The sequence below is a fragment of the Pelophylax lessonae genome (assembly GCF_965119305.1).
Source record: "Pelophylax lessonae genome assembly, chromosome: 12".
In the NCBI taxonomy this organism is placed as follows: domain Eukaryota; kingdom Metazoa; phylum Chordata; class Amphibia; order Anura; family Ranidae; genus Pelophylax; species Pelophylax lessonae.
Window position 1 is genome coordinate 19,269,901 of NC_138779.1, and position 25,557 is coordinate 19,295,457.

The window sequence follows — 25,557 nt, forward strand, 5'->3', positions numbered from 1 at the left end:
GAGAGATTGGAATCTGATTAATGGATTGCTTCTGTGGACAGGTGTCTTTTATACAGGTAACAAGCTGAGATTAGGGTCACTCCCTTTAACTCCCTTAGCGGTATCCCCGAGCGTGACTCGGGGTGGTTTTTCCATGCTACTATCGGTATCCCCGAGTCACGCTCGGGGTAGATGTGCAGAGCGCGCAGCGGGGTTCCTTACCTTCTCCTGGCGATCCAGCGATGATCTCCCATTGCTGTGATCGCCGCCGAGATCCCCGCCGCTCGTCCGTCGCTCTGATGACTTCCTGGTTCCGTTCCCTGCAGCAGCAATGGTGCATGGGAGCGGAACTGGGAGGGAAATTCAAAAGTTTACACAAACACATAAAAAGGAGGTGATACAATGTAATCTGAAATTATATATTTTATATATATATATATATTTATATATATATATATGTATTTATATATATATATATATATATATATATATATATATATATATATAATATATATATAAAATATAAATTTATTATATATAATTTCAGATTACATTGTATCACCTCCTTTATATATATATATATATATATATATATATATATATATATATATATATATATATATATATATATATATGTGTATATTATATATATATGTATATTATATATTATATAATACAATTATATTATTGATTAGATTATAATTCATGCGTTTGTGTTTCAAATTTATCACATCTGGGATGTCTACTAGAGTCTTGTTTTGGTCAGGTTTAAGTCAGTAATTACTAAGAATTGTAGGCCTATAATACACAACGTGACCATCTCTAGCTAAAACTTTATGATTTTGTATTAGGTGTGAAAGGATTAGAAGCTTTGTCAGGGTTTGGGGTTTTCTGTGTCCCCTCTGGGGAGATTTTCCTCACTTCCTGTTCTGGTGACACCAGGGTACACCCTTTTCTTAAGGTACATCCCCCCAGCAAGGACTAGAATTTACACCTGGCCAATACAAAGGGGACTTCTATCCCATGGAAATGCTGCAGAAAGTTGCCAGAGAGGGAGCAACCTCTCAGTTATCCAGCCAGAAAAGGAGCAACAAATGCAAATAGGTGAGTATTTCTCTGCTCTGTCTACTACTCTATGGAGGTTCTAAGCCTTTCCCACTCTATCCATCCCACTTGACCTTGTATGGGTATAGATATGTGAGGGTCGTTTTGTTGCGAATTGAAATTCGGACGGGTTTTTCGTTATTCTGGAAATTCGATAGTATCAAAATTTCTAATAGTAACGAATATAAACGAATCCAAAATAATGAATCAAAATTTTGGGCAAAATTCGAATTCGAATCGTTTTCAAATCAAATTCCAATTTCCGAAGAAAAGATAATACAATAGAAAATAAAGGAATAGAATAGAAAAGAATAAAATAGAATATAATACAAAATAAAAGAATAGAAAAAAAAGGGATAGAAAAAAAATAAAAGAATAGAGTAAAACAGAACAAAATACAATAGAGAATAAAAGAACAGAATAAAATAAAATAGAATAGGAAATAAAGGAATAGAATAGTATAGAATAAAAGATAGAATCCAATAGAATAAAATAGAAAGAATATAACCATCTTCTGAAATTTAAATTTCTAATAGAATACATTTTAAATCTGAATAGAATAGAAAATAATAGAATAGATTAGAATAGAATAAACAACAGAAAAGAATAGAATCGAATATAACAATATAACCATTTTCCGAAATATGAATTTTAAAAAGAATGAATTTGAATTTTGAATAGAATAAATTTGAATTTGAATAGAATAGAAAAGTATAGGAAATAATCAAAGTTTAGGGCGAAATTCGAATTCAAATAGTTTTCAAATGAAATTCAAATAGTTTTCGAATTTGATTAGAAAACTATTTGAATTTGATTTGAATACTTTTCTAAATAAATTCTAAATTTCCGAAGAGAATAGAATAGAAAATAAATGAATAGAATAGAAAAGAATAAAATGCAAAATAAAAGAATAGAAAAAAAAGGGATAGAACAGAAAATAAATAATAGAGTAAAACAGAACAAAATTCAATAGAAAATAAAAGAACAGAAAATAGAATAGAATAGGAAATAAAGGAATAGAATAGTATAGAATAAAATATAGAATCAAATAGAAAGAATATAACCATCTTCTGAAATTTAAATTTCAAATAGAATACATTTGAATTTGAATAGAATAGAAAATAATAGAATAGATTAGAATAGAATAAACAACAGAAAAATATATAACAATATACCGTATATACTCGAGTATAAGCCGAGGCCCCTAATTTTACCACAAAAAAACGGTAAAACTTATTGACTCGAGTATAAACCTAGGGTGGGAAATGCAGCAGCTACTGGACCCAACTGGACCACCACGAGACCCAAAACAGGGGCTGCGAGCATGGTGAAGGAGATACAGGGCTGTGGGCATGGTACAGGAGATGGTACAGGCATGGCACAGGAGATGGTTTGGGCATGGCACAGGTGATGGTACAGGAGATGGTGCAGGCATGGCACAAGAGATGGTACAGGCATGGCACAGGTGATGGTACAGGAAATGGTACACAGGCATGGCACAGGTGATGGTACACAGACATGGCACAGATGGTACAGCAGATGGTGCACAGGCATGGCACAGGTTGACACACAGGCATGGCACAGATTGTACAGGAGATGGTGCACAGGCATGGCACAGGTTGGTACACAGGCATGGCACATATTGTATAGCAGATGGTACACAGGCATGGCACATATTGTATAGCAGATGGTACACAGGCATGGCACAGGTTGACACACAGGCATGGCACAGATTTTACAGGAGATGGTGCACAGGTGATGGTACACAGGCATGGCACAGATTGTACAGCAGATAGTACACAGGCATGGCACAGGTTGGTACACAGGCATGGCACAGATTGTACAGCAGATGGTACACAGGCATGGCACAGGTTGGTACACAGGCAGGGCACAGATTGTACAGGAGATGGTGCACAGGTGATGGTACACAGGCATGACACAGATTGTACAGGAGATGCAGTGCTGCGGACATGGTACAGGAGAATGTCCTGTACCATGCCCACAGCACTGCATGAGGAAATGCAGGGGCTGCGGAGGAGTCTGTTGGTGAGGCTCCTTACATATAAAAATGGCGCCGCCCCGGCGCAACACGTCACCGCGCATGCGCCGCCGATGCTTGGGAAAGCCCAAACACAGGCGGCGGATGCGTGGTGATGTGTTGGCGCAGGGCGGCGCCATCTTTAAAAGGTAAGTCAGACAGTGACTCGAGTATAATGCGAGGGGGGCTTTTTCAGCATAAAAAAAAAACATGCTGAAAAACTCGGCTTATACTCAAGTATATACGGTAACCGTTTTCCGAAATATGAATTTTATAAACAGAATAAATTTGAGTTTTTAATAGAATAAATTCGAATTTGAATTCGAATAGAATAGAAAAGTATAGGATAGAATAGAAAAGAACAGAATAGAAAATACAAAAAACTATAGAATAAAATGGAATAGAAAGAATATAACGATCTTCCAAAATTCAAATTTCGAATAGAATAAATTTGATTTTGAATGGAATTCGATTTGAATTCGAAAGACATTTGAATCAATTTGAATAAACAAAATTAATTCCTAAAACAAATTAAACAATTTTTTTAGAATTTATGTAAATAACAAATCGAAACAAAATGAAATACGTTTTGTCATTCTACGCATGTGTAATTGGGTGAACTGCCTCCAGACTATGAGGTCTGTGGTTTGCCTGCAGAAGTCACGCTGAGTGCACTCCCCATCCCCCGGTACCTATTTTCTGATAGCGGTCTTGGTCGGATGTGTTTTATTAGACTTTTGCTCTTTTGGGATCCAGAACTCATCCTATAGATCATCTGGCGGTTGTCCAGCGCGGTCTTGCTGTGACCCTGAAAACATTCCAGAAGCACTGCAGATAATATCTAAAATAGGCATGGAAAATGGATACAAGATGGGGTATTAAGAAACTATGTAACATATGTAGCCGGCTTCTCCATGAAGAATGCACTTTCTGTACGTTTCCGGTCGTTCGCGGTGTACTGTGTTACCAATTGTTTTCTTGGTGACTATGGTCCCAGCTGCCTTGAGATCATTGACCAGATTCTCCCGTGTAGTTCTGGGCTGATTCCTCACCGTTTTCATGTTCATTGAAACTCCACAAGGTGAGATCCAGCATGGAGCCCCAGACCGAGGGAGATTGGCAGGTATTTTGTGTTTCTTCTTATTACGAATAATCGCACCAACTGTTGTCACCCTGTCACCATGCTGCTTGGCGATGGTCTTGTAGCCCATTCCAGCCTTGTGTAGGTCTACGGTCTTCTCCCTGACCTCCTTGGACAGCTCTTTGGTCTTGGCCATGGTGGAGAGATTGGAATCTGATTAATGGATTGCTTCTGTGGACAGGTGTCTTTTATACAGGTAACAAGCTGAGATTAGGGTCACTCCCTTTAACTCCCTTAGCGGTATCCCCGAGCGTGACTCGGGGTGGTTTTTCCATGCTACTATCGGTATCCCCGAGTCACGCTCGGGGTAGATGTGCAGAGCGCGCAGCGGGGTTCCTTACCTTCTCCTGGCGATCCAGCGATGATCTCCCATTGCTGTGATCGCCGCCGAGATCCCCGCCGCTCGTCCGTCGCTCTGATGACTTCCTGGTTCCGTTCCCTGCAGCAGCAATGGTGCATGGGAGCGGAACTGGGAGGGAAATTCAAAAGTTTACACAAACACATAAAAAGGAGGTGATACAATGTAATCTGAAATTATATATTTTATATATATATATATATTTATATATATATATATGTATTTTATATATATATATATATATATATATATATATATATATATATATAATATATATATAAAATATAAATTTATTATATATAATTTCAGATTACATTGTATCACCTCCTTTATATATATATATATATATATATATATATATATATATATATATATATATATATATATATATATATATGTGTATATTATATATATATGTATATTATATATTATATAATACAATTATATTATTGATTAGATTATAATTCATGCGTTTGTGTTTCAAATTTATCACATCTGGGATGTCTACTAGAGTCTTGTTTTGGTCAGGTTTAAGTCAGTAATTACTAAGAATTGTAGGCCTATAATACACAACGTGACCATCTCTAGCTAAAACTTTATGATTTTGTATTAGGTGTGAAAGGATTAGAAGCTTTGTCAGGGTTTGGGGTTTTCTGTGTCCCCTCTGGGGAGATTTTCCTCACTTCCTGTTCTGGTGACACCAGGGTACACCCTTTTCTTAAGGTACATCCCCCCAGCAAGGACTAGAATTTACACCTGGCCAATACAAAGGGGACTTCTATCCCATGGAAATGCTGCAGAAAGTTGCCAGAGAGGGAGCAACCTCTCAGTTATCCAGCCAGAAAAGGAGCAACAAATGCAAATAGGTGAGTATTTCTCTGCTCTGTCTACTACTCTATGGAGGTTCTAAGCCTTTCCCACTCTATCCATCCCACTTGACCTTGTATGGGTATAGATATGTGAGGGTCGTTTTGTTGCGAATTGAAATTCGGACGGGTTTTTCGTTATTCTGGAAATTCGATAGTATCAAAATTTCTAATAGTAACGAATATAAACGAATCCAAAATAATGAATCAAAATTTTGGGCAAAATTCGAATTCGAATCGTTTTCAAATCAAATTCCAATTTCCGAAGAAAAGATAATACAATAGAAAATAAAGGAATAGAATAGAAAAGAATAAAATAGAATATAATACAAAATAAAAGAATAGAAAAAAAAGGGATAGAAAAAAAATAAAAGAATAGAGTAAAACAGAACAAAATACAATAGAGAATAAAAGAACAGAATAAAATAAAATAGAATAGGAAATAAAGGAATAGAATAGTATAGAATAAAAGATAGAATCCAATAGAATAAAATAGAAAGAATATAACCATCTTCTGAAATTTAAATTTCTAATAGAATACATTTTAAATCTGAATAGAATAGAAAATAATAGAATAGATTAGAATAGAATAAACAACAGAAAAGAATAGAATCGAATATAACAATATAACCATTTTCCGAAATATGAATTTTAAAAAGAATGAATTTGAATTTTGAATAGAATAAATTTGAATTTGAATAGAATAGAAAAGTATAGGAAATAATCAAAGTTTAGGGCGAAATTCGAATTCAAATAGTTTTCAAATGAAATTCAAATAGTTTTCGAATTTGATTAGAAAACTATTTGAATTTGATTTGAATACTTTTCTAAATAAATTCTAAATTTCCGAAGAGAATAGAATAGAAAATAAATGAATAGAATAGAAAAGAATAAAATGCAAAATAAAAGAATAGAAAAAAAAGGGATAGAACAGAAAATAAATAATAGAGTAAAACAGAACAAAATTCAATAGAAAATAAAAGAACAGAAAATAGAATAGAATAGGAAATAAAGGAATAGAATAGTATAGAATAAAATATAGAATCAAATAGAAAGAATATAACCATCTTCTGAAATTTAAATTTCAAATAGAATACATTTGAATTTGAATAGAATAGAAAATAATAGAATAGATTAGAATAGAATAAACAACAGAAAAATATATAACAATATACCGTATATACTCGAGTATAAGCCGAGGCCCCTAATTTTACCACAAAAAAACGGTAAAACTTATTGACTCGAGTATAAACCTAGGGTGGGAAATGCAGCAGCTACTGGACCCAACTGGACCACCACGAGACCCAAAACAGGGGCTGCGAGCATGGTGAAGGAGATACAGGGCTGTGGGCATGGTACAGGAGATGGTACAGGCATGGCACAGGAGATGGTTTGGGCATGGCACAGGTGATGGTACAGGAGATGGTGCAGGCATGGCACAAGAGATGGTACAGGCATGGCACAGGTGATGGTACAGGAAATGGTACACAGGCATGGCACAGGTGATGGTACACAGACATGGCACAGATGGTACAGCAGATGGTGCACAGGCATGGCACAGGTTGACACACAGGCATGGCACAGATTGTACAGGAGATGGTGCACAGGCATGGCACAGGTTGGTACACAGGCATGGCACATATTGTATAGCAGATGGTACACAGGCATGGCACATATTGTATAGCAGATGGTACACAGGCATGGCACAGGTTGACACACAGGCATGGCACAGATTTTACAGGAGATGGTGCACAGGTGATGGTACACAGGCATGGCACAGATTGTACAGCAGATAGTACACAGGCATGGCACAGGTTGGTACACAGGCATGGCACAGATTGTACAGCAGATGGTACACAGGCATGGCACAGGTTGGTACACAGGCAGGGCACAGATTGTACAGGAGATGGTGCACAGGTGATGGTACACAGGCATGACACAGATTGTACAGGAGATGCAGTGCTGCGGACATGGTACAGGAGAATGTCCTGTACCATGCCCACAGCACTGCATGAGGAAATGCAGGGGCTGCGGAGGAGTCTGTTGGTGAGGCTCCTTACATATAAAAATGGCGCCGCCCCGGCGCAACACGTCACCGCGCATGCGCCGCCGATGCTTGGGAAAGCCCAAACACAGGCGGCGGATGCGTGGTGATGTGTTGGCGCAGGGCGGCGCCATCTTTAAAAGGTAAGTCAGACAGTGACTCGAGTATAATGCGAGGGGGGCTTTTTCAGCATAAAAAAAAAACATGCTGAAAAACTCGGCTTATACTCAAGTATATACGGTAACCGTTTTCCGAAATATGAATTTTATAAACAGAATAAATTTGAGTTTTTAATAGAATAAATTCGAATTTGAATTCGAATAGAATAGAAAAGTATAGGATAGAATAGAAAAGAACAGAATAGAAAATACAAAAAACTATAGAATAAAATGGAATAGAAAGAATATAACGATCTTCCAAAATTCAAATTTCGAATAGAATAAATTTGATTTTGAATGGAATTCGATTTGAATTCGAAAGACATTTGAATCAATTTGAATAAACAAAATTAATTCCTAAAACAAATTAAACAATTTTTTTAGAATTTATGTAAATAACAAATCGAAACAAAATGAAATACGTTTTGTCATTCTACGCATGTGTAATTGGGTGAACTGCCTCCAGACTATGAGGTCTGTGGTTTGCCTGCAGAAGTCACGCTGAGTGCACTCCCCATCCCCCGGTACCTATTTTCTGATAGCGGTCTTGGTCGGATGTGTTTTATTAGACTTTTGCTCTTTTGGGATCCAGAACTCATCCTATAGATCATCTGGCGGTTGTCCAGCGCGGTCTTGCTGTGACCCTGAAAACATTCCAGAAGCACTGCAGATAATATCTAAAATAGGCATGGAAAATGGATACAAGATGGGGTATTAAGAAACTATGTAACATATGTAGCCGGCTTCTCCATGAAGAATGCACTTTCTGTACGTTTCCGACAGTCGTCAGGGCAACGCAGAGCCACTTAGGAGAGACTCCATGGCCAAAAGACGAGCGACCTTCGAGGAATCGTCCAACAACTGAATTCCACCCAGCATTAACAAACTCCAGAAGGGATGTTTTACTGTACAATGTGACTGATGACACGAACTGCTACTGAGACCGGAGACACGAGAGTCTCTCCCAATTCTGCTCTACCATTCAGTCCGTGTGAAGCCAACTTGCAGGAGACTATTTTACTTAAAGTTGTAGTAAATAGACATGTGCCTAATGAAAAATTGACTTTAGTTTCGGATCGATTTGTTACATTACTAATCTTATTTTGTTGCATTCGTAACAAAATTAGTTTCATTCAGTTTTGTTTAGTGTATACGTTTTCAAACAGATTCAAATTTTTCAAATGGATTCCAATTTTTCTAACAAATTCAAATTTTTATAACGAATTTTAAGCAAAAATATCAATAATATCATAATAAAAAAAAATATCATAATCGAGAAAAAAAAAAAAGATCAGTCCAAATTCTTTGTGAAGAATAGCTGGTTGTTAAGGAGCGGGCAGCCACCGCGTCCTTAACAACAATGATTTATCCGCTGTCATCTGGATTTTCTTCACACTTTCACTGGCTCAAAGGAACAGTCTAGGGGTGTCTCTTTATGGGTTTTATTGGCACATGGGATTTGGATAGGGTGAGGGCGCATGGGTTACCGTAGAACTGAACACTTTGAGGAGTCTTCTCTAGCTTTCTGAGCTACACAAAAAATTCTCATAGTCTCTCATGCTGATAGGGGTCTAGGAGTTTACTCAAAGGACCCACGGTCACCAACTTCCAGCACTGGGGTCATTTACTCACATGGCCACAAGATCATTGGTTGCCTCCTTTCCAATATCCACTGGACACTCTATAGTGAGGGAGACAGGAACTCACACCACCTTGGACACCTTTCCCCCAACTTCCTCCTGGTACTCTCCAGTGAGCTTCTCCAGACCCATGCTGATTCCAGGACTAAACTTTTGCGAAGATGCCCCCCAGCTGAAGCCTCAATTGGGACCTCAATGTCTTCTAGGTGGCACCTTCAGATATCAGAGTCCAAGCACAGCGGTCTCCTCCAGCAGGACTGGACCTAGGAACTCTGCGACCCTGTGTTAGGCCACAGGCTATTTATGAGCTCTTCCATCACCTTCTGGGCACACCTCCCCAGGGATTGGCTGGAGTTCTATAAATATTTAGGCTGCCTGCTCTGTTCTTCTATAATTCTCTAAAATAGAGGGGAGAAGTTATCAGAGACACTTGAAGGATGGGGTGCAGCAGCAATAACACACACAGTCCCAGTGTGATGAAATAACTTGTGTTGAAATAATGCAAAGGCAGTTCACAAACAAACTTGGTGGGAAGACAACCCAACCAGGAACACTCACAGTTCCAACAGCGTGTAGAGAGCATGTTTCAGCACCTGTTGAGGGGACAGTATGCGGCCTGGCCATCTTGTTCCCAAGCAGGAAGATGTCCAGAGAAGTTGCAAGCCCTACGCTTTCCTTCCTTGTCAGGAACCTTTCCCTGCCGCTCGTACTATCCCTATCAGTCGGGGTACCTGTCCTTACTCTACCCACTCACAAAATGCATGCCAAACCTAGCAGTTAGTGCTCTAAATAGGCTCTGCCTGACCCAAGATGACTGATAGAGTCTCATGGGGTGACAGCATCCAATTGGATAGCTTCCTTAGTAGAATGCGACCTGGCTATCTTATGCCCAAGCAGGAATATGTCCAGAGAAGTTGTAAGATCTACGCTTTCCTTCCTCATCAGGAACATTTTCCTGCTGCTAGTTCTATCCCTATCAGGGGGGTACCTGTCCTTCATCTGCCATCTCACAAAATGCATGCCAAACCTGGGAGTTAGGGCCTTAAATGGACTCTGCCTGACCCAAGATGGTTGCTAGGGTCACATAGGATGTCAGCATCCAATTGGATAGGTTCCTTAGTGACCCAAAAAATCTTAGAGTAACTATGTTATTCTTGACTTCCTGTTGAGAGGGGCAGAATGTGGCCTGGCCATCTTCTGCCCAAGCATGAAAATTTCCAGCCCTACGCTTTCCTTCCTCATCACGAACATTTCCCTGCTGCTAGTTCTATCCCTATCAGGGGGTACCTGTCCTTACTCTACCATCTCACAAAATGCTTGCCAAATCTGGGAGCCAGGGCCTTAAATAGAATCTGCCTGACCTAAGATGGCTGCTAGAGTCAGATGGGGTGGCAGCATTCAATTGGATAGCTTCCTTTAGTGACCCAAAGGAGGAACTGTGTTACTTTTGACTTCCCGTTGAGAGGGGCAGAATGTGGCCTGGATGTTTTGTGCCCAAGCAGGAAGATGTCCATAGAAGTTTCAAGCCCTATGCTTTCCTTTCTCATCAGGAACCTTTTGCTGCGACTAGTTCTATCCATATCAGGTGGGGTACCAGTCTTTACTCTACCCACTCACAAAATGCACGCCAAACCTGAGGTTTAGGGTCTTAAATAGGCTCTGCCTGGCCCAAGATGGCTGCCAGAGTCACATGGGGTGGCAGCATACAATTAGATAGCTTCCTTAGTCATCCAAAAAACCTTAGTAGAACTGTTACTTTTGACTTCCGGTTGAGAGGGGCAGAATACGACCTGGCCATCTTTTGCCCAAGCAGGAAGATGTCCATAGAAGTTGCAAGCCCTACGCTTTCCTTATCAGGAACCTTTCCCTTGCCGATAGTTCTATCCCTATCAGGTGGGGTACCTGTCCTTACTCTACCATCTCACAAAATGCATGCCAAACCTGGGAGCCAGGGCCCTAAATAGGCTCTGCCTAACCCAGGGTGGCTGCTAGCCACATGGGGTGGCAGTATCCAATTGGATAGCTTTCTTGGTGACCCAAAAAACCTTAGAGGAACTATGTTACTCTTAACTTCCTGTTGAGAGGGGCAGAATGTGGCCCGGCCGGTTTTTGTGCCCAAGCAGGAAGATGTCCATAGAAGTTGCAAGCCCTACGCTTTCCTTTCTCGTAAGGAACCTTGACCTGCCCCGCTAGTTCTATCCCTATCAGGCAGGGTACCTGTCCTTACTCTACCATCTCACACAAAATGAATGCCAAACCTGGGAGCCAGGGCCTTAAATAGACTCTGCCTGACCCAAGATGGCTGCTAGAGTCACATGCAGAGGTATAGAAAAGGGGAGGGTCAGGGGGGTCCAACCCCCCCAGAGCATTGGCCAATTTCACAGCAGCTAGGCTAGTGTAGGGGGGGGGGGCTGTGGGGGCCGCACTGCCACTGGGAAGACCACCTGTCTCATCCACGAAGCTGACAGGCAGGGCCCGGCTGGCATTGAAGCCATGTTTACTATATGCTTCACTAACAGATGTGCCTGCTGGGGGCGCTATATACACTGTATATATACACACCACAATGTGTCACAGCGTGGGTACTCAAGGCTGAACCCCCCACCCCAGGAAAAAAAATGATCTACGCCCCTGGTCACATGGGGTGGCAGCATCCAATTGGATAGCTTCCTTAGTGACCCAAAACCTATGTTACTCTTGACTTCCTCTCCAACTGCAGTGCCACTGCAGAAGAGCGCCACCTACAGTGAAGAAAGTAGACTGCATCTGCCTACAAACCATCAATCCTTGCTCCGCTGATTACAGAGGAGCGAACTAAATGTATCTAACAGCCTACACTACTCTAGGAGGGCGCTACATAGTGAAACGAGGTGGCAAACATCCCGGGAAAGGTGATTTCAGGTTACACGCACTTTAGGCCTCCTAAACCGCAGCAGCAGAATGTGAAGCGGAAATGAAGAGAATTTGTCTTTGACTCCGTAAAGCGATTTGCTTTATATGATACTTTCTGCATAACAAAAATAAGTCGTTTTCGGTTCCCTTTTTAATGGTCCCCTATTGAGGTTATTTACGTGAGAATTTCGCTACGTTTTGCCTTTTTATTTTCAGACAATAATATTTGAAAACGATTATTACCATTTTTTTTTTATTTTCCCCCAACAATGGTGAAATGGTTATGGTCCAGCTGTTAATCTCCTATTCTCTTTCTCTGTCCTAGATGTCGACGAGTGCCAGGTCCATAACGGCGGCTGCCAGCAGCGCTGCGTCAACACCCCGGGGTCGTATCACTGCGAGTGTAAAGCGGGCTTCCGCCTCCATGCGGACAGCAGGTCCTGCATCCGTAAGTAATCTCCATCCAGCGTTCCATTTCAGGGGGGGGGGGGGGTTATCATTGCCGTTTATCCCTTTGGCAGCGCTCTGCGCTTTTTTTTTTTTTTTCCTTCCTGGCTGGCTTGGAACGTTTACAAGAGCTGCTTGTAAAACCTTTACATTTTAAGCACCGTTCCGATGTGCCTCTTCTATAAAAATTTAAAGGGTTCCACTAAGCACGGCTGTAAATAAATAGGCCACATAGCTCTGCGATGATATTAAAAAAATGATTGTTTCTGTGAAAATAAAAATACTTTTTATTGTGCATTTAATGGGCAGAAATATGAACATTTACTAGCGTGCGGTTAGTCCTCTGCTGCAGCTTGTCCAAGTAGAATAGATCTGGAGCAGTGAAAAAAAAAAAGGTGCTGCATCTGTGATTAACCTGTTGCCAACCGCCCCCCGCAGTCGCTCCTACGTCGGTCGGACGCCTGCAGCTAGGGAACGAGCGCGCGCCGCCACCTGTCGCACGCCTGCAGCTAGGGGACGAGCGCGCGCCGCCGCGCGCTCGCGCCCCACGCTCGTGAGCAGGGAAGCTGATGCACGGGGCAGGCGGCTCCGAATGCCGCCTGACACCCGCGATCGCCCCCCCCCCCCCCCCCCCCCCCGCTGTGAGAGAAGGACGGTCAGCTGTTGTAAACACAGCCGACCGTTCTTCTCCCTGGAATGATCACAGAGCCCCTGTGATCCTTCTATATAGGATCACAGGTCTCTATGATCATTTCACAAGCCACGTCCCCCACAGTTAGAAACACGCCCCTAGGTACACATTTAACCCCTTCCCTGCCAGTGTCATTATTACAGTAACAGAGCATATTTGTAGCACTGATTACTGTAGTAATGTCACTGGTCCCCCCCAAAAGTGTCAAAAATGTCAGTTAGGGGTCCGATCTGTCCCCGGCAATGTCTCAGACCTGTAAAAAATTGCTGATCGCCGCTATTACTAGTAAAAAAAACAATAAAAATTACATAAATCTTTCCCGTAGTTAGTAGATGCGATAACTTTTGCACAAACCAATCAAAATACGCTTATTGCGATTTTCTTTTTTTTTTTAACCAGAAATGTGTAGCAGAAAACAAATTGGCCTAAAATGTTAAAATATTTTGATTTTTAATTATTTTTTTTGGTGAATGTCATATAGCAAAATGTGAAATTTATTATTTTTTTTTCAAAATTGTCTCTCTTTTTTTGTTTATAGCGCAAAAAATAAAAATCGCACAGGTGATCAAATACCACCAAAAGAAAGCTCTGTTTGTGGGGAAAAAAGGACGTCAAATTCGTTTAGGTATAGCGTCGCACGAGCGCGCAATTGTCCGTTAAAATCACGCAGTGCTGAATCGCAAAATAGGCCCTGGTCAGGAAGGGGGTAAAATCTTCCGGGGCTTAAGTGGTTAAGTGCAGAGGAGGGGTTTGGGGGTCTTTTAGACCCCCAGATCCCTCCACAAGAGTACTACCTCTAAAAAAAAAAAATTTACTAAAAAAATACTACCAAAAGAAAGCTCTATTTGTGGGGAAAAAAGGATGTCAATTTTATTTGGGTACAGCGTCGCACGACCGCGCAATTGTCCTTTTAAATAACGCAGTCTTGAATCGCAAAATATGGCCTGGTCATTAAGGGGGCAAATCCTTCCGGTCCAGAAGTGGTTAAAGGGTGATCCTTGGACTGACCCTTTTAGGACCCTTTCACACTTGTTCGACTTCTCCTGTGTCTTGGGACTGCAAAGACGTACCCCATGATTTCCAATGGGTACCGTCAGGGCATTAGATAAGGGGGTACCACCAGTCCTTCTGTACGGGGCCCGGGCCAGCAGGGGGGCCCAGGCAGCAGGGTGAATCGATGTGGGCAGGGAGGAGGATTAGTGCGGCAGAGGGGCAATTACTGGGACCAATCCCCTGAATGGATCTCCCCTGCAGCAGCTGAAAGCTGGCTTCTTCTCCTTTCCATCCCGTTGGCTGTCAGCTGCTGTAGAGAGGGCCATACAAAGGATCGGTTCCAGTAACCCCCCCCCCTCCTTCGCCACACTGATCACCTTTCCTGTAAACCATACGTCTCTCCCTGCTGCCCAGGCCCCCCTGTGTGCCCCCCCTGCCCTCGCAGTGCTTTCGGCTTCACTCTTCTCCTTCCCACCGGTAGCTGCAAGCACACAACAGGATACTTCAAGATTGAGAGTGGGGGAAGGGTCCAGTAAATATGTTATATTTACCAGCCCCTTCCTCTCCTGAATGAACACAATGAGTGATCAGTACCGATCACTCACTGTGTTCACTCATTGTGTTGAGAGTGGGGGAAGGGTCCAGTAAACATGTTATATTTACCAGCCCCTTCCTCTGCTGAATGAACACAATGAGTGATCAGTACCGATCACTCACTGTGTTCACTCATTGTGTTGAGAGTGGGGGAAGGGTCCAGTAAACATGTTATATTTACCAGCCCCTTCCTCTGCTGAATGAACACAATGAGTGATCAGTACCGATCACTCACTGTGTTGAGAGTGGGGGAAGGGTCCAGTAAACATATTATATTTACCAGCCCCTTCCTCTGCTGAATGAACACAATGAGTGATCAGTACCGATCACTCACTGTGTTCATTCATACCTGAAGCATTGGCCGTATCGGGCCCCATATCAGGGTGTCTGTATGGGGCCCTGTGGGTTATAACAGCAGCCCTGGGTACCGTTCATATCTGCGAGACTTCAAAATAGTCCCTGCACTACTTTGGCCTGACTTTGATGCGGTTTGAGGTCCATAGACCTCAAGATTACACAGGCATTGCCTCAAGTCGCGTCAAAGTCGTGTGACTTTCAGGTTGCACAAGTGTGAAAGGGGCCTAATGCAGAATTCCAAAACCAAAAATTACAAATGAAAATGAATAGCCCATTCAATCCTTTTTCTGCCATGTTCACCTTTAATCCAGAGATTTCCCCTGCAGTACTTTTTTCTGCCATTAGATGTCCTCAGTCTCATGGCCAGCATCATTTAGATTTACTGCGGCAGGGCGGCTCGGCTTCGCATAATCAGGTAGATCTACGTAAGCATGTGCACACGGTCTCGGCGGCGCGCGCGTGCCGCCGCAACCGCGCTCCTGCTGTGATTAGACACAGCGGGAGGCAGACCGCGGGAGGAGCGCGCTCGATCGACACCGGCCTCCCGTGATCTTTGGCTAGACTGACAGAAGAGTCATCTGAAATGTAAACAATGCAAGACGGCTCTCCTGTCAGAGAGGCAGGGAAAGATCGTGTGATTCAGCTAAGCTAAGCTCAATCACCGATCTCTCTCTGCCTCTGTTCAATCCATCTCCCACACAGTTAGAAAGCACATTTAACCCCTTCATCACCCCCAGTGTTAACCCCTTCCCTGCCAGTGTCATTTATACAGTAACAGTGCATATTATTTAGCACGGATTACTGTAGTAATGTCACTGGTCACCAAAAAGTGTCAAAAATGTCAGTTAGGGGTCCGATCTGTCCGCCGCAATGTCGCAGTCCCGATAAAAATCGCTGTTCGCCGCCATTACTAATAAAAAAACAATAAAAAGTCCAAAAATCTATCCCATAATATGTAAACGCGATAACTTTTGCTCAAACCAATTATTATATGCTTTTTGGGATTTTTTCTTTACCAAAAATATGTAGCAGAATACAAATCGGCCTAAACCGATACAAAACATTTTTTATTGGGAATGTTTTATAGCAGAAAGTAAAAAAAAAAAAAAAAAAAATATATATATAATTTTTTTTTTTTTTTTTTTTCAAAATTGTTGCTGTTTTTATATTTATAGCGCAAAAACTAAAAATCTCAGAGTTGATCAAATACCCCCAAAAGAAAGCTCTATTTGTGGGTAAGTTGTGCAGCGTCGCACGACCACGCAATTTGTTAGTTAAAGTAACGCAGTGCCGAATCGCAAAAAATGGCCTGGTCATTAAGACGGGTAAAACCTTCTGGAGCTGAAGTGGTTAAAGGGTAACTCCACTTTTGTGGGGAAAAAATCTGCAAATAAAGAAATAACAATATAGCGTATACAATTGTGACACAAATCATATTGTAATTGAATGTTATTAACCGCTTGCCGACTGCTCACAGTATATTTACGTCGGCAGTCAGCCCCTCACAGGCAGAGTGACGTAGGTCTACGTCGCTCGCCTGTGAGGCTGTGGGGAGCGAGCGCGCGCCCGCTCCCGCGCGGTCACGGACCCCCCCGCGCGTGTGACCAGCGGACCCGATGTCCGCCAGTCACTCGGCGATCGGCGGGGGAGAGGGAGAATGTCAGGCAGCTTGTGTAAACAAGCCACCTGTCATTCTCCTCGCTGTAAAAACACTGATCACATGGATCTACTATGTAGATCCGTTGATCAGTGTCCTTACAGCTCAAGCCACAGCCAATCACAGTAGAAAGCACGCCCCTAGGGACACACACAGCCCCTCCCTCCCAAATAAAGTTAACCCCTTCACTACCAGTGTATTTTTACAGTAACAGTGCATATGTATAGCACTGATTACTGTAGAAATGTCACTGGTAACCCCAAAAGTGTCAAAAATGTCAGTCAAGGGTCCGATCTGTCTGCCCCAATGTCGCAGTACCGCAAAAAAAATCGCAGATCGCCGCCATTACACGTTAAAAAAAAAACACCAAAAATGACAGAAATCTTTCCCTTTGTTAGTAAACGCGATAACTTTTGCGCAAACCAATCAAAATACGCTTTTTGCAATTTTTTTTTACCAAACATAGGTAGCATAAAACAAATTGCCGAAAATTTTAAAAAATTTTGATTTTTACATTTTTTTTTGGGGAATTTCATATAAAAAAATGTGAAAAATATTGTTATTTTTGCAAAATGTACGCTCTTTTTTTGTTTATAGCGCAAAAAGTAAAAATCGCACGGGTGATCAAATACCACCAAAAGAAAGCTCTGTTTGTGGGAAAAAAAGGACGCCAAATTCGTTTAGATACAGCGTCGCACGACCGCGCAATTGTCTGTTAAAGTCACGCAGTGCCGAATCGCGAAATACCCCCTGGTCGTTTAGCAGGAAAATCCTCCGGGGCTTAAGTGGTTAAAAATGACCTTTCCTTTTCAATCTGCAGCTGTTGTAGATTTCTGAAAATGCAATATGGCCGCCTGGAGCTGTTCTGTACACAGAATTTATACTGACCACACCCCCAGAATGTGTACTGACCACACCCCCAGAAACATAATATCCTGCTTGTGTGATTGGCTCACCAATTTTCCCAGAAGTCTGCACTAAGATACAAGTCAGATTTCTGGCATCCCCTGCAACAAAAATGTCATTTTTGGTGAGATCCTCCCAATAGGAACACGTCTAAAGGGATGCGGGCCCAGCAGATTTCCTCATTAGAGTCCTGCAGGTGAACAGCTGATAGATAATTATGAAACCACTCCCATTACACCCACCCAGCACCGAGGAACAAACAATGATTTCTTCAGAATAATAAAAGGTTGGAATCTGCAACAAAGTTTGTTATAATCCTTGTAATGTACGAAGATCACCCAGAGGGGAATGTTTATTTCTCAACAAAAGTGGAGTTACACTTTAGGCCCTTTCACACGGGCTTTCTGATCAGGTCTATCTGTCAGTTTTTCAGGCGGATCTGATCGGATGCTCTATGAAGCCCTATCTCCGCTGACACCCACTGCTATCCGATCCAATCCTGTCTGTGAAATCCAGAATGATGGAAACCCTATTTTCCATCCGTCTGAAGGATCGGATCAGGACTAGTGATCGACCGATATTGTTTTTTCATTGCCGATATGGGACGATATTTTCGGACATTTAAAACATTTTTTATTTTTAAATTTTTTTTTATTTGACAGGTACTCTTGTGGAGGGATCTGGGGGGGGGGGGGGGTCTAAAGGACCCCAAACCCCTCCTCTGCACCTAAAAGCATTCAAAACGCCAAGTTTGGCTGTTTTGAATGCTGTCATTTTTTTGAATCTGGCGCCGAGTACCCGGAAGTGTGTCATGACATCACTTCCGGGTTTTTGCATGGAGACCCGATCAGAGCCAAATGAGGCTTTGAACGGGTCTTCGGCGGCCATGCAGGCTGGTTGCCCGGGTCTCCTGGTGGGATGAGGGCCGAGTGTAATGACAGCCGAGTGGCTTCTCAGCCGCATCCAGAGCCGGCCTTAGGTGTTCAGGCGCCCTGTGCGAGCTAATCCTGCGGCGCCCCCCCCACACACAAACCCCCCCTTACATCAGAGCCCCCCCACACAAAGCCCCCCTTACATCAGAGACCCCCCACACAGAGCCCCCTTACATTAGAGCTCCCCCCACACAGAGCCCTCCTTACATTCAGACACCCCCCACAGAGCCCCCCTTACATCAGAGACCCCCTTACATCAGAGATCCCCCACACAGAGCTCCCCTTACATCAGAGACCCCCACAGAGCCCCCCTTACAACAGAGACCTTGCTACACAGAGCCCCCCTTACATCAGAGACCCCCCACAGAGCCCCCTTACATCAGAGACCCCCTTACATCAGAGATCCCCCACACAGAGCTCCCCTTACATCAGAGACCCCCACAGAGCCCCCCCTTACAACAGAGACCCCGCTACACAGAGCCCCTCTTACATCAGAGACCCCCCACAGAGCCCCCCTTACATCAGAGACCCCCTTACATCAGAGATCCCCCACACAGAGCTCCCCTTACATCAGAGACCCCCACAGAGCCCCCCCTTACAACAGAGACCCCGCTACACAGAGCCCCTCTTACATCAGAGACCCCTCCACACAGAGCCCCCCTTACATCAGAGACTCCTCCACACAGAGCCCCCCTTACATTAGAGACCCCTCCACACAGAGCCCCCCCTTACATCAGAGACCCCCCCACAGAGCCCCCCTCACATCAGAGACCCCCCACAGAGCCCCCTTACATAGGAGACCCCCCCACACAGAGCCCCCTTTACATCAGAGACCCCCTCCACACAGAGCCCCCCTTACATCATAGCCCCCCAAACTTCCCACCCACACATCCCTGGGGAGTGCGGGCGGGGCAGACCCAGGAGGAGGAGGGGGAGAAGGGCCGGGAGGAGGAGGAGCTGGCGATCTCTCTCTGGCGTCCCTGCAGAGAGGAGGAGGGATCAGTCAGCGGCGGCGTCTCTGTGGTTGAGCTGTGTGAGATACACAGCTCAATGCTGAAGCAGTAGGAGACCGAGGCACAGCCGCACAGCGGGAGGTAAGCCGCGGCCTGTGTTAACCCTGTCCATGCCATGGTCGCTGCTTACCTCCCGCTGTGCGGCCTGATCATCTGCGAACTGTGATGGCCCAATGGCGCCCCTGTTGCACATGGTGCCCTGTGCGGCTGCACAGCTTGCACACCCCAAAGGCAAGACAGCCGACCGTTGGCTATGGACGCCGGTACTGGGGTAATGCCTCTAGCTGCAGGCATCACTCCGGTACAGCACTTTCTGAAATATCGGCAATATCGGTAACCTCAGCGGCCGTTTCCGATATATTGGGGAAATTACATATCGGCCCCGTTGATAATCGGTCGATCTCTAATCAGGACAGATGGTCCGTTTTCATCCGATCTCCCATAGAGGAAAGTGGAGATCTGACAGGTCTGTCTCTGCAAAGAAAGCGGAGACAGACCTGTCATCCGCCTGCTCAGCTGGGATCAGCGGGATCAGCGGATCGATCCCCACTGAGCAAAACGGAATCTGCCGGGCGGAAAGCCCGTGTGAAAGGACCCTTAATGGAACAAGCTGAAGTTAGAAGCTGATTGGCTACCATGTACAGCTGCACCAGGTTCTGCGCTCTCCAGTTTTAATAAATCAACCCCCATGTCTTTGGCACCTGAACTTTGATAACTTGCAGCATTTGTCAGCAGACTCTGGCGCCCTCTAGTGCCCCGATTGCCCCCTAGAATGGTTACCGCCAGGCCGCCTGGCGAGCGATCAGCCAGCCAAGCGTACAGAAATAGGAACACATCTCCTTCTAATTGCGCTGGCAAGCCAGCTTATGAAATCATCACATTAAATTTCCTCTGTGCGGCTTTGTTGCTGTCATTACGACACGACTCCCCGAGCTCCTGAACGAGTCGCAATCTGCTGGGGCCGCGGTCAGGCCGCGCTTGGCAGACACTTCAGTGACAGATGTCATTCCTTCACAGCGCCGTTCGCTGTCAGTAGCATCTGTCTCGAGGAGCGCCGTCCAAGAACGGACAGTTTTGTCTGACAACATCCTCCCTAGCTGTAGATCTGCAGAGGTATCTAGAAATGTTCTTTGGAGCGTAATGCCATCGATAAGAAGAAGAAGTTTGTTTGCACGCAGTTGGGGAAACGTTAAGCCTTTCCTGAGAGCGGCGAGAAGAGATTACGGTCAATTAAAGCGTAAATCGCATAAGCTGTGCCGAAACCTGGACATAAACATGTCAGTTAATTGCATATCTGTACCTGTCCATCGTCACCAATTACAGGAATTTATCGCCAGGATAAAAGCCTTGCCTGTTGCGGATCACACCTGCGTTGTTGGCTCTGTGGTTGAAGTGTTGTCTCCGAGTCGTTCGTGATGTTGTTTACAGAAACACGTGTCAGGGTTATTCTGCAAGACTGGATGGATTTAAAGGGTCAGTCCACCCAAAACAGATAATGGAAGCTTATGGCAGGAAAAAGCACACCAGTGGCGGCTGGTGCTCAAAATTTTTTGGGGGGGGCGCAAACAGAAAAATGTAATAGGCATTGCTTTGCGGCAAAAAACGATGTTAAAAATTGTGTGACTTTGAGGTCGCAAAAGTGTGAAAGGGGCCCTCAGTAATTAAGGTATACAGTAGTATGCCCCCTTTCAATGCAGAGAGACCAGCGTGCCCCCTTTCAATGCAGAGTAACCAGCGTGCCCCCTTTCAATGCAGAGAGACCAGCGTGCCCCCTTTCAATGCACAGTGACCAGTGTGCCCCCTTCAAAACGGTGACCAGCGTGCCCCCTTCAATGCAGTGACCAGCGTACATGCCCCCTTCAATGCAGAGACCAGCGTACATGCCCCCTTCAATGCAGAGACCAGCGTACATGCCCCCTTCAATGCAGTGACCAGCGTACATGCCCTCTTCAATGCAGAGACCAGCGTACATGCCCCCTTCAATGCAGTGACCAGCTTACATGCCCCCTTCAATGCAGAGACCAGCGTACATGCCCCCTTCAATGCAGAGACCAGCGTACATGCCCCCTTCAATGCAGTGACCAGCGTACATGCCCTCTTCAATGCAGAGACCAGCGTACATGCCCCCTTCAATGCAGTGACCAGCTTACATGCCCCCTTCAATGCAGTGACCAGCGTACATGCCCCCTTCAATGCAGAGACCAGCGTACATGCCCCCTTCAATGCAGTGACCAGCGTACATGCCCCCTTCACCGCAGTGACCAGTGTACATGCCCCCTTCAATGCAGTGACCAGCCTACATGCCCCCTTCAATGCAGTGTGGCCCAGAGACCAGTGCACTTATCTGGAGCAGCAGCGGCGGCTTCTCTTCAGTCCCCCGGCACGTCTCCTCAAGTCCTCCCGCCTCCTCCTCGGCCAATGGCATGGGGTTTGCCTTGCGGCCAATCAGGGATCAGGTATTAGACCCGCTTCCTGATTGGCCAGGAGATGGATCCGTGTGACAATAGCGAATTTTCATTCGCTATTGTCACACAATGGGTGAGCTCGGGGGGCGCACTGCTCTGCGCCCCGGGACCACCCTTTGCATCACCCTATTAGAGCCTCTGGCTCTAAATCAGGTGATTTAAAAAAAAAAAAACCCATTGAGCTCCATGCGTGCAGATTAGGGGGCCGGACGCATGGATGGGGGGCGGCGCCCCTGCGCCATTAACGCATCGGCTGCCACTGAAGCACACAAACAATGTACATGTAAATCTGAGCTTTGGGCAAATAGCTACAGGGAGCTTTTTTACCAGGCCAAATGATTTGTGGTTCTGTTCTGTCAGTTTCATGATCCAGACACCCCTCCTGGAACAGCCAGTTCCACTTCACTCATACATAGTTACTGTACATAGTTAGTCAGGTTGACAAAAGACACAAGTCCATCTGGCTCAACCAATAAAAAAACAAAAAAACACTAAAGAAAACCCAACCATACAATCCCATATACACAATGCTATACCCGCAGTTGATCCAGAGGAAGGCAAAAAATCCCCAGCAAAGCATGATCCAATTTACTACAGCAGGGGAAAAAAAATTCCTTCCTGATCCCCCGAGAGGCAATCAGATATTCCCTGGATCAACTTTACCTATAAATATTAGTACCCAGTTATATTATGTACATTTAGGAAAGAATCCAGGACTTTTTTAAAGCAATCTAGTGAGCTGGCCAGAACCACCTCTGGAGGGAGTCTATTCTACATTGTCACAGCTCTTACTGTGAAGAAACCTTTTTGTATTTGGAGACGAAATCTGTTTTCCTCTAGACGTAAAGAGTGCCCCCTTGTCCTCTGTGATGACCTTATAGTGAATAACTCAACACCAAGTTCACTATATGGACCCCTTATGTATTTATACATGAAGATCATATCCCCCCTTATGTATTTATACATATTGATCATATCCCCCCTTATGTATTTATACATGGAGATCATATCCCCCCTTATGTATTTATACATGTTGATCATATCCCCCTTATGTATTTATACATGGAGATCATATCCCCCCTTATGTATTTATACAGGGAGATCATATCCCCCCTTATGTATTTATACATGGTGATCATACCCCCCCTTATGTATTTTTATACATGGAGATCATATCACCCTTATGTATTTATACATGGTGATCATATCCCCCCTTATGTATTTGTACATGTTAATCATATCCCCCCTTATGTATTTATAAATGTTGATCATATCCCCGCTTAATCCACTCTTCTCAAGAGAGAATAAACTCCGTTCCTCTAATCTTTCCATTTAGCTGAGCTCCTCCATGCCTCTTATCAGTTTGGTCAGAGAGGGAGCAAACACGGTACAGGAGACGGTCAGAGAGGGTACAGTCATGGTACAGGAGACAGTCAGTGAGTGGACAAGGTACAGGAGATGGTCAGAGAGGGTACGGACATGGTACAGGAGACAGTCAGAGAGCTTGCGGACATGGTACAGGAGAGGGTCAGAGAGGGTACGGACATGGTACAGGAGACGGTCAGAGAGGGTGCGGACATGGTACAGGAGACGGTCAGAGAGGGTGCGGACATGGTACAGGAGACGGTCAGAGAGGGTGCGGACATGGTACAGGAGACGGTCAGAGAAGGTACGGACATGGTACAGGAGACGGTCAGAGAGGGGGCGGACATGGTACAGGAGACGGTCAGAGAGGGTGCGGACATGGTACAGGAGACGGTCAGAGAGGGTGCGGACATGGTACAGGAGACGGTCAGAGAAGGTACGGACATGGTACAGGAGACGGTCAGAGAGGGTGCGGACATGGTACAGGAGACGGTCAGAGAAGGTACGGACATGGTACAGGAGACGGTCAGAGAGGGGGCGGACATGGTACAGGAGACGGTCAGAGAGGGTGCGGACATGGTACAGGAGACGGTCAGAGAAGGTACGGACATGGTACAGGAGACGGTCAGAGAAGGTGCAGACATGGTACAGAAGACAGTCAGAGAGGGTGTGGACATGGTACAGGAGAGGGTCAGAGAGGAGGCGGACATGCTCCAGGACTTGATGTGCACCTCCAACCCCAACACAGCTCTGTACCCCCCCACCAACACAAAAAACGTCCAGCAGATCACCCCATGGCCACTCACCTGCAACTGTGGTGCCTGCAGCATCTCCCCCTGCTCCTCTGGCTGTCAGCTCACTAACGATTTAGAGAGAGGGGTGGATGGCAGCTCTGTGGTGCCTGTGCGATCCAGCAGCTAATCGGCTTCAGTGTACAAGTGAATTGCTTTGCTTGTACACTGAAGAGAGAAGCTGATTAGCTGCTTGGGTCAGAGGCCCCTCCTCTCTCCACTGTACACAGGGAAGTGACCTGCTAGCCAGAGGGAGATCCCGCAGCCATGTTTTCGGAGCCGGAAGCTTCGGCCGTCCCGGTGATCTGATGGGTCGCCCAAAAAACTCCGGGACAAAGCTAATGTCCCGGGACAATCGGGACTGTTGGCAACTATGCAATAACTCATAGGCCAGGGTGACAAAAAGCCATGTAGTTGACTAGCAGTGCTTTCGGGTACGAAGAAAGCCACAGAAGAAAGGAATTTTACGCCCTAAAAATTTGGCTGGATACATTTTTTTTTTTTTTTTTTTATGATGAGCTAACATCTCTCAGAAACTTGCATTAACACCTATGATATATCGGCACAAGAAGATAATTTGCTCTGCAAGTCTGGGAAAGTCCTCCAGCTACAATCACAGACAGTGAGGAATCCATCACTGACGTCAGTTCTGTTACCGCTGTGCAGCCACCAAGTCCATTAGCTGAGAAAAGAAGAGATTTTGTAACCTTCTTCAATGTAATGTCACTACAAGATTGGCCGGGAAACACGTATACAAAAAAAAAAAAAATAAAGAAGCAAAATAATTAAATGGGAACCACAAAAAAAGGCATCTTTTGCATCACAGCTGATCCTGGTCAGCCTGAATTTAATGGGGATATGATATAAGGGGGACTAGGTTTTTTCTAGCCCATTAATAGCCTTAAATTATACAATGCAGGGCCGATCCTGGGCGGGTGCGCGGGGTGCCACAGAGCCAGCACCACAGAGCCCAGAACCACAGAGCCCAGCACCACAGAGCCCAGCGCCACAGAGCCCAGTGCCACAGAGCCCAGCACCACAGAGCCCAGCACCACAGAGCTTAGCGTCACAGAGCCCAGCGCCACAGAGCCCAGCGCCACAGAGCCCAGCACCACAGAGCCCAGCA

At 44.7% G+C, this 25,557-nt stretch overlaps 1 protein-coding gene across 1 annotated transcript in view; it reads left to right on the plus strand.

The window, feature by feature from the left end:
• Positions 1-25,557, plus strand: part of MEGF6 (multiple EGF like domains 6) — a 559,396-nt gene that overhangs the window by 400,250 nt on the left and 133,589 nt on the right. Inside the window, exon 6 of the mRNA XM_082273280.1 lies at positions 12,546-12,668. Coding sequence (XP_082129406.1) covers positions 12,546-12,668 — 123 coding nt within the window. The remainder of the gene's footprint in view (positions 1-12,545; positions 12,669-25,557) is intronic.